This window comes from Alligator mississippiensis, chromosome 4 (genome assembly GCF_030867095.1).
Source record: "Alligator mississippiensis isolate rAllMis1 chromosome 4, rAllMis1, whole genome shotgun sequence".
Lineage (NCBI taxonomy): Eukaryota > Metazoa > Chordata > Crocodylia > Alligatoridae > Alligator > Alligator mississippiensis.
Window position 1 is genome coordinate 140,516,265 of NC_081827.1, and position 17,050 is coordinate 140,533,314.

General features: G+C 40.7%; 1 protein-coding gene across 3 annotated transcripts in view; it reads left to right on the top strand.

The window, feature by feature from the left end:
- VWF (von Willebrand factor) overlaps nucleotides 1-17,050 on the top strand; it is a 203,144-nt gene that overhangs the window by 115,446 nt on the left and 70,648 nt on the right. For all 3 annotated transcript variants that reach the window (XM_006266925.4, XM_014606374.3, XM_019482200.2), the window contains exons 31-34: nucleotides 5,631-5,774; nucleotides 6,620-6,784; nucleotides 10,271-10,314; nucleotides 13,962-14,139. In XM_006266925.4, coding sequence (XP_006266987.3) covers nucleotides 5,631-5,774; nucleotides 6,620-6,784; nucleotides 10,271-10,314; nucleotides 13,962-14,139 — 531 coding nt within the window. The remainder of the gene's footprint in view (nucleotides 1-5,630; nucleotides 5,775-6,619; nucleotides 6,785-10,270; nucleotides 10,315-13,961; nucleotides 14,140-17,050) is intronic.

The window sequence follows — 17,050 nt, forward strand, 5'->3', positions numbered from 1 at the left end:
TCTGTGTGTTGGATTATTTTTCCCTGGGTTGGCTTTTTCCTTGTTGAATCTCAATTTGTGATTTCCTGCCCTGATTTCTAACATTTCTAGGTCACTTTGGACACTTTCTATGCATTCAGTCCGTGTTCATAACGGCTTCTGCTCTAATATCTGTGATTCTATTTATCATCTCTTTTACCCTTAACCTTTTACACTGACATCTCTTTTACAGCCCCCCACCCCACCTTTTTTACAGGCTGCTAATGAAATTGTTCTATATGGTAGGATTTAGTGCAGAGCATTCCACTAAACACTTCCAATCTCACACAGTTCGTTGCCTCTTAAAATTAAACTTGTTAACATCCCTTTAATCAGCTTTTGGGGTATGCAGCATACCCAAGCCGATTTGACTCACTGCCTCAGAGGCTGCCAGTCGCTATATCAAATACTCAACTAAAAACTCACCCAGCCTTTTTGCATGCACTTTATGACCTTATTCAGGGAGCTTTGGATTAGAGGGCAACCATAAAGAAGTTTAAACAGACCTTTCTTGAGAGGTGCAGTTAGAACTACGCTGCTGAAATGATCCCAAATCCTGATGTGGGGACTAGCAACATTAGAATTCTGTATGGGGATATACCACACATTGTCATCATTTCCTTTTGAGACTATATATTTTTTAATTATTAAATTAAAATAGAATTTAATTATATGACTTGATGACTCAGGGTCACAGGAGGGATTCCTATATGAGTTCTCTGTGCAGAGAGGGTGGAGCAACCCTTGCAGTAGGCCTTGGAAGAATTGAGCAAAGCTGTTAAAAATGGCCGCAGTCCTTAATTCATTACTTTAAACTAAGAACACTGATTTGCACAGATGCCAAAAAATGAGTAGCTCTGGTTTGATTTAAGCTTGAATGTACTACCAGTTGTTTAAAAAAGTTATCTTGGCCATTATGATAACCAGGGCCAGAAGCAAGAGTAATGTTTCCAGAGGCAGTAAAGGAAGCAAACTTTCTAGAGGCAAGTGCAACATCTACAAGGGAAGTCTTTGCTTGCCCCAGCACACTCCATAGTCCTTGGTGATTCAGTTTGTATTGTGTAAGTGTTATACACTGTTCTCAGCTTTATTTTCTCTAGTATGTGATGAAGGCTTTTGGCACAGGAGACTTCCACATCTAGTTCTCATGGGTTGTTTATCTAAGGCCTAAAAAATAGATAGTTATTGAAGTCATTCTGCTTTCAAAGCTCATTTGCTGCCAAAACCTTTTGATATGACATTGTATTTATAGGAAACAAGAACCATTTGAAACCACAAACCTTATTTTAGTAACAAGGACCGGCATAGCTTGCAATAATGTTCAGCATGTGGGATTGCACTGTTAGCACATAGCACATAGAACAGTCTTCTCTTTTCACAGGGCGCATCTACATGAGACACTAAATGTGTAGTAGACTAATTCTGCTCATTAGCGCGTCATGGTGAAAGCCATGCTAATACGCTAATGCACAGTAGTGTTTAGTCCACTGTTCATTAGCTTACTTAATAGGCATGCACCGGTTAGCTTACTTAAAAGGAGTGCAGTAGTACCAGTTACTGCACAGTGATTTAGTACCTAGTAATGCAGGTACTAAACTTAATGTGCAGTAACTATGGCACATGAATGAACATGCAGATGCACCCACAGGCCATGTCCACATGAGCGTGGACATTTGTTTCCTTGGGGACAAGAAGCACTGGCACACCTTGTGCCACTGCTAGTTGTCCCCAGGAATGCCTGTGCCACACACCCTCTGGTGTGCAGCAGATTACCCTGGGTGGGGTAAGGGAGGCTAGGGCCAGCATCCTTACCTGGTGTCCTGGGGGCCTTCTGGAGCTGCAGCAGCAGCGATCCTGCCGTGTGGAGCCTGGCCGGCAGCTGGATTGTGGCTCTGGCTGGCCAGGCTCCGGTTTTGGGTGTTGCACACTGTCCCCATGTACATCTCCCTGCTTTTTTGGGGGGGTGGGTTTTTTGGCCCCTCTGATCTCCCAGGGTCAACCCCCCCCCACACACACTGCTACCTTGCATCATGGAGAATACCTGAATGTGTAGTATGTGGTGCCACAGATGTGTCTGTGGTGCCACATACCACATGTTCATGCTTATCTAAACACGGCCACAGAGTATAAAATCACACTGGTGGAACCCCTGTCTACACTGAAGCCTACGGCAAGAATCCCCTGGACTTCCTTTGGGTCAGGATTATATCCTATGTCATAATTAATATGTTGTCCATGGTCTGATTTCCTTTGAAGAGAAACATTTTTCTGCTTTTTCTATGAGAAAGAAGTTAGGAAGACTTCTATAGTGCCCCATCATTGAAGTATTAATGGCTAAGTCTTCATTGCACCTGGTGAAAGGAGGAGAATGGGTGTTTGCTGTCTAGGTAGGTCCAACAAAGTAAGCATTAGCTAGATCAGGTATCGCCATCAATGAAGCCATGGCAGCACAGGTAGCTTCCACCCATTAAGAACCCCACATTGAAGCCTGTAGTGTTGTGATTTCATTGATAGCCAAGCTTACTAAATTATAGCTATCTCAAGTATCGCTACATGCATGTGAAAGCATGCTTTCTCATTACAGCATAGCCATCCATAGCTTAAGCCTTGGTTTCCCATGATGATTGATATTTTAATGCAAACATTTAAATTCATGGTTTTGTAAATACGCAATTATTGCTACATTCTAATTCATCTGAAGGATATGGTCAAATCCTGGCAGGGTTGTTTTATGAGTGGTCAGTGCTTCATACTTGTCATCCATGAAATCTGGTTCTGAACTCCTGCGTTATGAGCTAGCTCTCTTGCCCATAACAACTATTTCTCATTCACAATTAATACACCTGGCTCCTTTCTTTAGCTAGTCCAATAATAGGGGGAAAAAAATCCGTGGAAACCTTGGTGAACTGTGTTTCATAACAAGCTGGTGTGTATTTTTGAAATGTTCCCTGGTTTTAGCTCAATTAAGTTTGATTTCTTAAGTAAAACAATTCAAAATAATGATTTTTATTTCCAGTTTACAAACCAGTGTCCCATATTAGAAATTTACAGATTTCTTGGGAAGAGGAAAAAGCATGGAGAGAAAAAATATCTTGCCATGGGAATGAGTGAATAAGACAAAAGTTACCTATTGGTAATCAAAAGAAAAAAAATGGGAAGAGGATCCTTCTGAAGAAAACTTTTCCAGTCCAACCATGAATTGTTTAAGGGAGAGGAGATGTTTTGTTTAAAGTTTTCATCAGAGATATTTGAAAGTCGAAGTCCAATATATCCTCCTTCCCAGGAGGGCAACTTTCTTTGAGAGTGAGTGGAAAGGGGAAATAAATGAATGTCCAGTGATACTGAAGAAGTCTAGGGGCTGGGATCAGAAATGTTCTCATTAATGTTGTGCATTTTGTTATTCCCATCAATTATAAATTGCTTGCTATGTTCCGTACCTACCATTATTCTAGCCAAGCTACGGTGGTGACTAAAAAGGCAAAAACACGTGAAACAAAACATGTGAAGGCACAACATTAGAGCAGATTTGGAAAATTCCCACAGGGAATTTTGACATTCTGATTTTTTTACTTCTTTTGTTCCAAATAAGATGAGTTAAAAGTACATAACTTCTGTGGGGTAGAAATTCTGAGAACCTTTGATTTGGAAAAAAACATGAAGAACATGCTGAAATCTTTCTTTTTTTGAGATATCATGCAATTTTTACTATTGGTATAAAATACATCTTGTATATAAATATAATACTATTGAGAGTATAACATTAAAATAGGATAAAACAAGGAAGTCTAAATGGAGCTAGCAAGCAGGCACAAAGCTAAATGGGAAAGTCAGAATAAAACAAAGATCTAAAACCCCCTCTGTTTTATTTTGAAGAACTTGGAAACTTTTTTTTTGCCAATTTTTTATCAACATTAATATGTTCCTATGAACCATGTTGATTTCAGCAAAAATGTATTCCTTGCAGAATACTGTTCAGTCAAACATGTTGCGACTCATTTGAGAGAAGAGATTGTCAAGGAAGGTGGCTCTGTTAGGTTGAAGAAGGCTTCTGGGTCACCTATTCTGTTTGGAACTCATGTTTGTGACTCTGCTTGTGCTCAGTTACTGTTTAGTTCCAGCACTGCTCTGAGGCTATGCATTGAGGTTGGGAAACTAATGTGCATTGGGTAGTGGGCTGCAATGGGGAGGAACTAGCACACTGCTGGGAGATAAGGGCCAGTGGCTACAGTAAGGTGGGCAGGGAGTAGGAGGCTGTTGTCCTGGTAAGGCAACAAGTGAGGGCAGTAGAACTGATGTTGGTTTGGGAAGGGACTAAAGTGAGACTGTGAGAAGATGTGAGATGGGAGACATCTTTGACATTTCCAGGCACATATACTAAACTAGATACTCCTAAGGGTTAAATCTTTCTCTAAAGCATGATTTCATACTCTGAAGCATTTGCAGGGTATTTTAAGTGCTGTTGCCAGGCTATCAATAATCAATATGCTGAGTGGGCTTCCTTAAGGCTGCCCTTGCTTTCAGTAACTTGAGAAAAGGAGTGCTGCTTCTGCTAATGAAAGATTGTAGGTGGCATGATGAAGATGAAGAAGACATTAAATCAAATGTGTTTCAGTGTGCAAGCTGTTTTGGTGGATTGCTGGTGAATTATCAGCAATGATCAGGCTTCTAGGAACACGTTCATTATTCAAAATTATTCAATGAATGGTTTAGGCAAACATTTCTGCCTGGTGGCTTCTTGCACATTATTCACAGCAACTATCGCTCTTGGTATTCATTATCCAAAATCCACTCTCCATCCTGCATAAGTGTCACATAAATTGCCTAGTGGCATTTTTGTTTCCTAAACTGATGACTCCCAAACCCAAAAGAACATTTGAAAAAGCTGTATATGATCTTTTCCCAATGTAAATATCCATTCAAATACATATCGGAGCACAAGTCCTGGCAATGCACTCCTTTTCTCAGATCATTATTCTGAACAGAAATTGACTTGAATGAATGTTCGCAGATGTTGAATAAAGGGGACAGTGAATACTATCTAAGCCAATTCACAATTTGCCTTCAAGCAAAACTCCATCAGTCTTTTTTGTGGTCTCTGTCTGTTTGTTGCACAGTTTACTCTAAAATTTCCAGGTTTTAGAGGAAATGCCAAAAAAAAGCAAGCAGGAAGTGCTTTATATAGTTGTAGTAAAAAGTTACCAAAGTAGGCGTACCAGAGTTTTCTTTGAGAATCACAAAAATGATATGTACAATGTACTATCCATATGATGGAAAAGTTTAGGTGTATATAATTAGCCACTGGATGTCACTGTTGTTCCACAGAAATTAAAACCACGTGGGCTATGAAAGTTGGAAATGTTTTTTATTTATTGTATTAGACCCATACAATGGTTGCACGCTTAGGAAAGATAATTATTAAGGCAAGAAACATGGCTCAGTAATGGAGAAGGCAACAAACAACATGGTGTTTCAGTGGGCGGGAAACTAGGCAGATAAGAGATTAGCTAAAATAACATGGAAAGGATCATTTTCCCTGACTACCTGAACTGCTGAAGCTTTATTTTTACCACTTTTGATGAAAAATAGTCATGTCCTTTTCCTTTTGCTCTTAGGGAGAGCCATAGACTACGCTGTTCAACATGCTATGACTGAAGCCAATGGAGGGAGGCCCACTGCTGTAAAGATAGCAGTAGTCCTTGTATCGGAGAGATCAGAAGATCCAGTGGATGCTGCAGCACGTTCTGCAAACGGCAACAGTAAATATTAACACTCTGCCACTCTTTTTGTTCAAATCCATTTCATTTTAAAATGATTAAACTAGGGCAGAGACTGAAGAAACATGAGCATTGGTAGGCAGTTAGGGTGTTAGTGATTCAACATGATTGTTTACAATTGGGTAGAGTTGGGTTTTAACAAAGTCCCTATTTTTTTTAAACTATGGAGAAGTTAAGGAACAGCTGTGCAGCCTGTATGTTAGATCTGATTCTGGATAGACATGGGGCATTACTAGGGGATGTAAATGTTATAAACTGGGCCCCTTTACAGTATGACATTTCTTGCAAGGTTTATAAATGAAAAGACTATGAGGTCAAGCTTTCCCTGCTCTTGTATACCTTGCAAAATGCTGCTAAGGTAAAAAAATTTTGACATGCTCTTTTAAGCTGTTTGCACTTAGGTCCTTCACATCTCCATTGTTAAGCATGTTCATCTCATGTTCATTATTGTTGTTTTAATTAAATACATTTAAAATAAGCCATGTACTTCATTAATGAGTAAATTAAGTAACCAAACAGCATGATCAGAAATAGCTCAGGTTAAAAAATCTGCAGCTTTTTCATTGAAGTCTTCAGCTGCTTTTTGACACTACCAGATCTTACTATGTTTGTAACTGTCGATCTCATCTTAATTATTGATGTGATTTAGAACATGATAGTAACTGTACTGAAAGGTCTTTAGCCTATAGGGAGAGAGCAGTAAGACTAATGAAAATTAACTGTCAGAGTGAAACATTTCTCAGGTCTACCTTAAGCAGCAAATCAAAAACAAGAATTTCCCCTCTAGTCCATTACATATTTTAAAACTAATTTGCTTTTTTCTCCAGGGGTAACTGTGTTTCCAATTGGCATTGGGGATAGGTATGATGAAGGACAGCTGAGGACTTTGACTGGGGAATCTGCTACTGACAGGATCATTAAGCTTCGCCAATTTGAAAACCTGCCCAGCATGGTCACCTTGAATGATGCATTTGTCAATAAATTGTGTACAGGTAAGTTTCATGAAGTCTTAAATCTTGAGCCAAAAAAATACCCTCCTATGAAGATAATGCATCAGGCTTGTTGTACACTATACTAAGTACTACAGAGTTATTTTCCTAGTTCTTTAATTACCTTGAACTTTGGTCAATTTCATATAACAGCCCATCAGTTTCCTCAGAACCAGAGTTCAGTTCTAGTCAGGGTCCTACGTTGACATTCTGCAGAAATTTTCCTCTGTTCCAGCAGTTACTTAGTATAGAAACCAACTCAAAATTGTTGCAGTGTGTAGCTAATTATTACACAACTCCACTGGCTTTTACAGAGTATTTTTACCCTAAGCTATAACCCTCCTTCCCCACCTTGAACTATGATCATCTCAATAAATAGGGATGGTCAAGCCTGGGAGAAGATGCCACAAAGGAAAACTTAAAGCTCTACTGACTAGTCTTGGTGACTGACAATGTGGCATCCTTTGTCAGTATGGAAACAATGGCCCAGACCAGTGGAGTGACAGGGCGAAGTTTGCAAAGGGTGGGTGAGTCTCATAATGGATATGAAATCAATGTTTTGTCCACTTGGGTTTATTCAGGATCAGTTGGGACTTCTTGAATCATTTGGTTACAGATTGAGGTTCTCTATCCTGATGGCTTAAATTCCTGTATTTCAGATGTACTTTTCATTCTTGTCACTTTCTGTCCTGTGCTGCAGTCATACAGTGCCATCATGCTGTATTAAAGAGCTACTGCATTGACCTGGACTGTTTTGGGTGAAATACCACTCATCCTTAAAAACATGTAAATTGCCATTGATGAGGTTACTAATGGTATTTGTAGCATTCTCCCTGGATCAAAACTTAGCCTCATTTAAATTGAAAGGAGTTTTTCCAAGGGGTCAAGATTCTATCCTGGGAATATGTAACATATATAATATAAATATTTGAGGTAAGCTGGCTAGGTTCTTTCCCTTCCCATGTACTGCAATTTTCCCATTTTTAAAATGGGGATAATGGTATTAATTTATTTGTAGAGGTCATTCTGTGTACTGGAGAAAAAGCCCAGTATAGAAGGTAGGCATTCATATTAGACAAAATTGGCATATTAAAGTTATCCTTTGAAGGTGTGAGTGTATAGAGCCATGCAACTTTGTTGTTTAATTGCTTAGAAATTGTTTCCACAGTGACAGTTCTGTGTTTTTTTTCTGAAGTATACGTTACAGGAAATAGACTTCATCTGTTGTCCTAAAAGTGCACATTCCAACAGACTAATCACAAAGCATCAGTGAAACCTCATGGAAGAGGAGCCAGAAGGCTCCCTGAACATCTTCTGCCCCCCCCCCCCCCCCAAGTGGAGCAGGTGGCTCCCATGTCTGGTATCTCATGCTAGGTAGAGCTAACAAAAGAAAATTGTGAATGGTAGTAATGCAGCTGGCCACCTTAATGCATTAAAGTTATGGATGTAAGAGCTGCATTGCATATGGCTCCTGTGAAGAAATGTTGTTCCATACATGGAGCAATGCTATACTATGTAAATAGTCCCATCAGTAGGAATACTTGCAGAGTAAAGGCTTCTTAACAGAAGGATTGAAGAGCAGAATCAGGACTTCATCTTACATTTATGAAGCAGGATTTCATCTTATATTTTTGTCTGCACTGAACTCTGTGGGTCCATGATGACCTATGCTTATTACAATTGCCACAGGAAAATGGACAAATAATGATTATCTAAAAACAAGACCTGAATATTTTTTTTTGTAAACAGATAGATTATCTGTGAAGATTAGCATAAATTTAAATAACCACAAGAGGTAAAAGTGACTTCTGTTGTCCCCTAAGTCAGTAAGTATATAAGAGCCTTATTGTTGTATGCTTGTTTATATTGTGATAACACCAAAAATCCCAGTCATGAGTCAGGACTCCCTGGTACAAGGCACTGTACAAACATCTGCCAGCTCTGCTGATGCTGAGTAGTACGTTAGCACACAAGTACTCTCATTGATACAGCTGAATAAGGCATGAGATTTACTAGAGTCTGGCTCATGATTTTGTAACAAATTTTAGGTGCGATTGTCTGACATTTTAACCTCACAGGGGGTTCTGTTAGAACAAGTATCTCAAGAATGTGTAGGAGCAGCTCTTGTTGCCCCTCTGGGCATCCCACTGTAGGAATAGGAAGATGTTTGTGTCAAGAGGGAGATCCTCTTCTGTATTACAAGGTGCTTACAAGCCCTGATGGGGTAGTACAGTGTCTCCTACACTTACACTTTAGTTGGGTATCTCAGAGTGAGTTGTAAGTTATATCTTGGTCATCTACTAGGTGAAAGAGAATTCTGCCCTTAGAATAGGCACTTAGTCTGAACATTTTGGCCCTTGCTTTTATTGTTGGCAAATTGCAGTATGATAGATCTTAAAATGGTGTCATTTATAAAAATCAGAAATGTCATCTTTTATCAGTTTTTGCTCTTCCAAGTTTATCCTAGTTGGATTCATCTTACAGCAGGAAACTGACTTTACAGGTAGAAAGGAACCAAACTAATACTAGTAAGAAAGAGTTTAAAGTGATTTCAAATGTTCACAAAATACAGTGCTTTTCCTGCAATGTATGAGGCATAATATTTGCTTGAATAGTGTTATATCAAAACCTAAATATTCACGATGAATGACATCCCAAATATATGCCACTTAAACTGTTACTCCAAATCACCCCATACTGTAATATGCTATTTCACTTAAAGGTGTATGTACATAACCGTGCTCGTAAGAGGCTGAAATTCAACAAAGCAATTTTAGGGATTTCTGTCTTAGTGGTTTTATCTATTAATTATATGGTTTTATACTGCTGCTCACTACTACAAGTTACTATATCAAACTTTAGAGATACAATGTTGCATTAACTAAAGCTTAAAAGAGGACAGTTTGTTACATAAGACCCACAGTTATAAGTGATTAAAAATATTCTGCCATTTGGGTAATTGAGCATTTGGATAACTGAGGATGTACTGTATGAGTATTTGTGTGTATCTGCGTGCATGTGCCCATACACACATGTATGCATACATTGTTGCTGTGATGATATGTTAATTACGGAGTATAATGTCAGTGCTGTACAGGATGCAGAAACAGGTATGGACTCTACTCAGGAAGCATGAAGGCTTGATCTTGTATTAAACGTCACATGGGCATGTAGAGCTCATTGTGGGATTGCAGTACAGTTGATATCTACTGCACATTATGTATCATTGTAAAGTGCATTGAGTTTAGAGAGCCTGTGTGAATGGGTGTGGAAGAAACTCATAACCTGGCTTTGCCTCCTCTGTGATCCCATTTTACTTTTTGGACAGATGAATATGGTCCTCAAGGAGGAATTCTCAAGGTATAAAACAGGAAAAATCTCTTGAGTGCTGAGTCGCATTTTAAGGGATGGAATCCATATTTCACTTATTTCCACTTAAGCTCCTGAACAGCTGAGCAATGTGCCAAAATATGTCTGTTTCTTTTACAGAGCCTGTCCAAGAATGCATTGATGATGATGGGAATAAAAGGAGAGTAAGTGTACTTTTTGCATCTTCCATCTGGCTTTCAAGTAACAGTTATAGCGTGTCGGCCTTGGAACTTGAATGCCTGTGGTGTGCTCCGAGACAAAAAAGTTTTGAGCAATGTTAACGGTTTTTCAGGAACAATCTCCAAGAATGTGGAAAACAGTGTGGAAGGAAGTGCAATCAGCCAATGTGCTAATGCCCTGGACTTCCCTCCATTGATAAAGAAAAGTGCATTTTTTCTTTCTTTTTCTTTTTTTAATCCTGCTATGTAAAACATACTAGTGATGAGGCACTTTGGCTTTCCTGCAGGTAAAGCAGCCCGCAGGTGGAAGGAAGGAGGGCTTACCTAGCTCCCTCTGGGTGCAAACCGCAAGTGTCTTGTCTTCTCTAGGATATTGTAGAGAGGATTATTGTGTGCTTGTTATTTCATGGGAATAAACCACCTTTTTATGCAGCAAAGACAATGAGGATGCAGAGTCATCTGCTAACCTGGGGAAGGTGCTCCAATATATTAGCATACCTCTTTGCCCTCTCAGACTTAAGCTGTGGTGAGAAAGGAGGAAAGTAGGTGTTATGGATAGTGTGGCAGGGCAGTGTTTGTGCCTGCCAGTTGAAGGGCCTGAACCCAGTGGCCGGCAGGTGCCTGATGAGGGCAGCCATTTTGGATTCAGGGCTGCCCATATAAACAGGGCATTTTGCTACTGGAGGCCAGGTAACAACATCACCTGGCCGCAGGGCTGCTGGTTTCAACCGGAGGTAAGGGAGGAGCTGTAGGGGAAGGTCGGGAGGCTCCTGGTCCTGGGCATGACCTAAAACTGCACCCTGCCGGGAGTGGGTTGCCTGGTGGGGCTCTCAGTGGTGTGGGAGCCCCCAGGAAATGCCAGGTCGGGGTGCCTTAACCCCAGCTCCCAGCTTTGGGAGGGTCAGGTGACAATGGAGGTAGAGGGGGCCAGGCATGGCTACGGCCACCTGAGCCCACCTGAGGAGGGAAGCCCTGAGACCCTGAGAAGAGGGGGCGGTGTGGAGCCCCGAGGGGTGGTGTGGAGCCCTGAGGTGAGGGGGCAAAGAACTAGAAGGCTAAGGGCCCAGTCAGCCAAAAATAGTGGCTATTAAACCCCCCCCCCCCCGACTGCTATTAGATGTCAGCGATGCAGCTTTGTCCAAGGTTCTAATAAATCTTCCTCTTGTCAACTTCATCCCTAGAGGATCGGACCCTTATCAATGAAGTGGGAAGACTCCTCCCTAATTTCTGATAGGATAGGATTTTATTTCTGATCTGGATGGTTGTGATTGATGGTGGGATTGCTGCAGAACATGTCGGGTATGAAAAAAACAGCTCCCTGTAGGACTGGACCCCTGGTTATGAACCTTATTGATATATGAATTTGGCCCTTTTCCTAAGAGATGTTGATATCTTGTAGCTTTCATTGAAATTAACAGAACTTAGGAAATTTTTTTTCTACTTTATCTCTACCACTATATTTAAAGAAGCAATCCCCACACATCTGGATTAATTTATAGCAGCAGAAAAGCACTCATGTGTGTATGGATTATTCCATTTCTGAAAGTGAAATACTCAAGACCAACAGTATCAAACATGGCCTGTGAGCTGGTATGGGTTATTCAGTCTGTGCAGAAGTAGGTCCTCCAGGCCTCAGTGCGTCTTGCTGTGGCTACCAACAGTGAAGATGCCTCTGTGTCACCAGTGGCAAAGGAATTAATGCTGTCATTGCTTAACCTTTGTTACTATGGGTGGTTGAGCAGTGGCAGTGTAAACTCTTTGGTTTTTGGTGCCAACACAGTGTTGCCCATCCCAGGAGGAGCCCTGAGGTCCACATCTGACTCATGAAGGCAAATGAGTTTAACACCCCTGCTCCGCACTATTGTAATATACCTTCGTACTTTTATAACTGCATCTACACAAGTGCTTGTTCCAGTGTGTCTGTACGAGTGGCAATCACACTTCAAATTGGTATTTTTATACTTGTGGACCTTTTCTGGAGGATACCAGTCCTTGGTGAATGAAACCTAACAAACCAAAAACTACCAGCCTTATCATTTTATTGCCCAGATTTTAGGTGCTTTATGATTGGTGTCCTTCAGTGGGTTAAACAAAAATAATTAAAGATGTGTAGAAACCAAGGAGACTTTTTGTCAGGTGTGCACAGCTGTATATGTACCCTTCCACCAGTTGCTGTACTCAAAGTGTGTGTGTGTGTGGGGGGGGGGGAGATATAATTAAAATACATGTTGTATCTTATCACCTAAATATTTTTCCATACTTAAAACTCCTCACATCTTTTTTTATAGCTTCCCCTGGCCTTTCAAGCCTGAAAAAGTCTTATTCAACTTTTAAGAGAGTCCCCCTTCACAGTGTCCTAAGCTCTACAGAGCACACCCAGGGAAATGAACTCTTATTTAATATGTACTCCCAATATTTATGGCTGCAAATCTGGCAGTTCTGTTTTAGAACTAATGGTCTCCCATAGCTCTGAGCTGTAGAAAAATACTTTTACAGCATTATTCCTGGTTTGCATGCTTGTGCCAAGAATAGACCATGAATTATGCTGTGGCTACCCACATATTTTGTCACCTTGCTATTCCTTCTCACGAGAAGGTAAGGATGAGCTGAAATGGAGAAACTTGAAAGTGGGCTACCTGGCTTCCTTTTCTTTCCCACATTTTTGTCAATGCATTTTGAGTGATGCCATCCAGCTTGTAATATTATTCTCTCTATTCCTATTATTGCTTCCAAAATGGTTATATAACAATTGCTCCATTAAGAGGTTGTTTTCTTGAAAACGTATTTTTAAGGAATGATGTTCCTGAGGATTTAGAGTTCAATCCTTCAGTATGCTGAATGTTCTGGTATTGAAGTCAACATGACTACTCATTTGCTAAAACATGAATATGCAAGTTTCTTGCAGGATTGAACCTAGAGATATTCTAGATTGTGACTACATCACTTACCTAAAGATGAATGGGATATTGCCCTTTTATTTTAACATTCCAACAGTGACAAGAATGCAGTCATATCAAATACCGTTCATCCTACAGGGAAGCAAATTCACTTCAGGGTGGGTGGGAATTTTGAAAGTTTTGGGATTGTAGGTAAAATAACAAGCTATTCTGAGCCTTCAAAAAGGCTTCTGATTCCCTGGCTTGGACCATCTCTCATTAATTCCTGCTGTGCTACAGGCCTCTGTGTTCAGGGCCCTTTCTAAAATTATTTCATGCTTGTGTAAACTAAAGGCACTGGCATTTAAAGAAAAAGCGGGGGGGAATTCTTTATGGACTGTGCTGTCCATGCATGTTGGAGGGCAGCAATGCTAACAATAGACAAAGTACCATTCTCTTCCAGCAAAGCATCTTCCATTCTAGACCATTATCTTTTGTTTGGAATTTCAGAGTCTATTTCTTGCAGTGTTTCTATATTGGCTTTCTCATGCTCATGAAATCCTTCATATGCAGCATTCTATTGTTTAATTATCCAGGGCTATTTTGAGCAACACTGCTGCCAGTGTCACTTTACTTGCTAGTTTTAGGCTTATAGAACGCAGTCTGGTAGCAGCTTGGTGGAGGCCACCCAGTGTGTTTTGAATGTTCTTTTCTTGTATCAATCCTATTTTAATATCCACATGTCTTTTTGTATAGCCTGGTGACACATGGATATTATCAGATCGATGTCACACCGTGACATGCTTTCCAGGTGGTCATACTATTCTGGAGAATTATCGAATTAACTGTGAGAAGCTGCCCAAACCTACATGTCGCAATGATCTTCCTGCTGTTAAACTTGAGGAAACCTGTGGCTGTCATTGGGTGTGTCCTTGTGAGTAACTTATTTTGCATATATAGTTTTCCCATCAGCTGTAATGCGCTTCAGAAATATCATGCTGGAAATGCAACACAGAGCTGCAAACCCAGGGGGAATTCAAGGGTATTTGAACTGACCTGAATTAGCGCTTACACCTTATCAAGTAAATTTCTCTTCTCCATCGATGTAGGACTGGGGGCGCAGGAACAGGAGAGGACAGATAACATGCAGGATGGCCAAAGTAGCAATGAGGCGATAACTCTTGCATTAGATATTATAAATATGCTCTCTTGCCCCCTTTTACTCCCAGACACAATGTTGTCTAACTGCAGAGAAAGGAAAAAAGTTGGATTTTTTTTCTTGGGGGAACAACAAGGGTATGCATTGCTTGGGAACTCCTTGGAGCAATTCTGGCATCATTCCCCCCTAACACACCTGGGAACTTAAACAACTCTTTCTGAGTTGCAAGGGCAACTCCCAAACATCAACAGACCAGGGCTGTCACGTCTCTAGAACTTGTAAAGCTTCCTACATGGTTTCAAAAGATACTAATACAGATGGAAAACCATGGTGATTTTCCTTTATTTTTTTCCATTTTTATCCCTCTTGCTTTTTATTATTAAAGACATAAGCATGGAAAAATTATTTGTTTTTTCAACTGAGGGGAAGATTTAGTGTGTGTAAAGATTTTCTCTCCTGTCATAATGCACATGAACAGTTAAGATTGCATAGGCAGCCTTCATTCTAGCCTGTCCTAACTTTTGTATGCTTGCCTTTGCAAAATTAATGCCCTTTGAATGTTATTTTGTGGGGGTGTTATTATCTATGTTCCTAAAAAAAAAAAAAAAAAAAAAAAAAAAAAAAAAAAAAAAAGGCAGGTTGATAACCATCAGAAGCCCATCACCTGGTCTCAGATTGACAATCACATGGGTTAGCGGTAAGGCTGGAATTTAGCAGACCCATCTCACTGACTGCTTTCTTTCTGGGTTCTGCAAGTGGGGTACCATATTGCACATAGGCTTCTATTCTTTCCCATGTTCCCTTCAGCCTATTTGTTTCCCACTTTGGCTCCTTGTCCTAAAGCCTATATCAGGCTTCAGTCCTTAGTTTTCTCTTGGAGTATCATGCTCATTGTGTTTTCTTGTCTCCTTTTCAGTGCTTTTGTCCATCCCTGACCTCCTTTATCCCAGTTTGTTTGCCCAGCCATTCCCCGTTTCTTTACCCCAGCTATAGGTGAGCAAAACTTTTCAGAGAATAATTACACTGGTAAGATTGAAACCATTTGTAAATTCAGGTTAAATCCAGCAAATAGTTCAGCCAAAAAAATGGAAAGGGTGGTATTCTGAAAATGTTAAATCCATTTTATTTTCACATTTTTAAAAATAAACTATTTCCTTTGGGAAATTCATTTTGTTTTGATGTTTACAAACAAAAAACTAGGCATTTTTGTTTCAAAAGAATATTTTTTGTTCCCAACTTGAACTATACATTAAAGGAAAAAAGAAGGAAGAAAGGGACAAAATAACCTCTAAAGGAAACAAACTATTTCATAATGTTTGAACAGAATGTTTCAGGTTAATCCAAAGCAAATCTTTTCTTTTACCAAAAAAAATTCAGTTTTAGGCCAATCCAAATTGCAACTACTGAAGTATATAAGTGCTAATTGCATATTCACAAGGGAACTAATGTTGCTACAGATCTTTGTTTCATTCTTAAATGGGTACAAAGTATGCTATGCCATAGATTTCAATGTGCTCATATGGCTTCCATTTCAGATGGGTGCCTTTAGATCAGGGATGGGCCCATGGGCTGGATCCAGCCCACCAAGAGATTTAATCCAGCCCCCAGGTGGGCAGCTGCCAACTCACTGGATCTGACCTGCAGGCAACTGGCAACTATGTCCACTGTATGGTGTCAGGTGGGCAGGCAGGACTGCTTCAGCCCAGCAGCATCAGGTGTCAGCTATGGACCCAGGTGGGACTTCCCCCACAGCAGGCGGATGGCCGTGTCAGATGTGGTCACAGCAGGCAGGTGCAGGAGCCCAGAAACAGAACCTGCCAGTGGCATCCACAACTGACCTGTTGCCCTCCCAGCATGATGGAAGCTCTCACCTGGAGACCTGACCCAGAACCTGCCAGCAGCATCAAATGTGGACAGAAGCAGGAGATGCTGCTGAACCGGGTGCGCAGTAGCGTGACTCTGTCTCTTCTCTCCCTTCTCCCCCTCCATCCAGAACCCAGGTGAAGTTGATGCCACCACCCATGCCTGCTTGGGTCCACAGATGAGTATCATGGCTCGTGGCAAACTACAACTTCAGCTGGGTTCTGGAGGGAGGGAGGAGGGGGAGAGAGACAGACAGAAAGACATAGACAGAGACACATAGAGAGAGACAGACAGACAGAGGGAAGAGAGATAGAGGGACAGAAAGGGAGACAAGAGAAGAAAGCAAGAGACAGAGTTGGATGTGGCCATTGACAGGTCCCCAGAACTTAAGCGGCTCTCCAGCTGAAATAATTGCCCACCCATGCTTTAAATGATTATATTAATGCAGGCGGTCCTGCATTCATGTAGAGTGTTGAACTAGGTGATCTTTGAGGTCCCTTCCAATTCTATGATTCTATATGAAAAATTACAGAAGGTTTTCATCCTGTAACTCTGCACCTGAGAGCACACAGCCATACATTGTCTGTAGTGGCCACTTTGGATGAAAAGAAGGACCTTTACAGGTATCAAGAACCAAAGTCTCATAGGATCAAACTAGTTTATATAGGCTGCAATCTGGCTAACAGTTATGGATGTAAATAAATGTAACCGCTCATGTGCTTGAAGGTAGGAACACTTTTACAAGTGTTTTCAGGAACAGTGTCATGGCATAGACCTTTCTGCAGGAAAAGACTGCAGCACTTTATCAGATGGAATCCAAGAG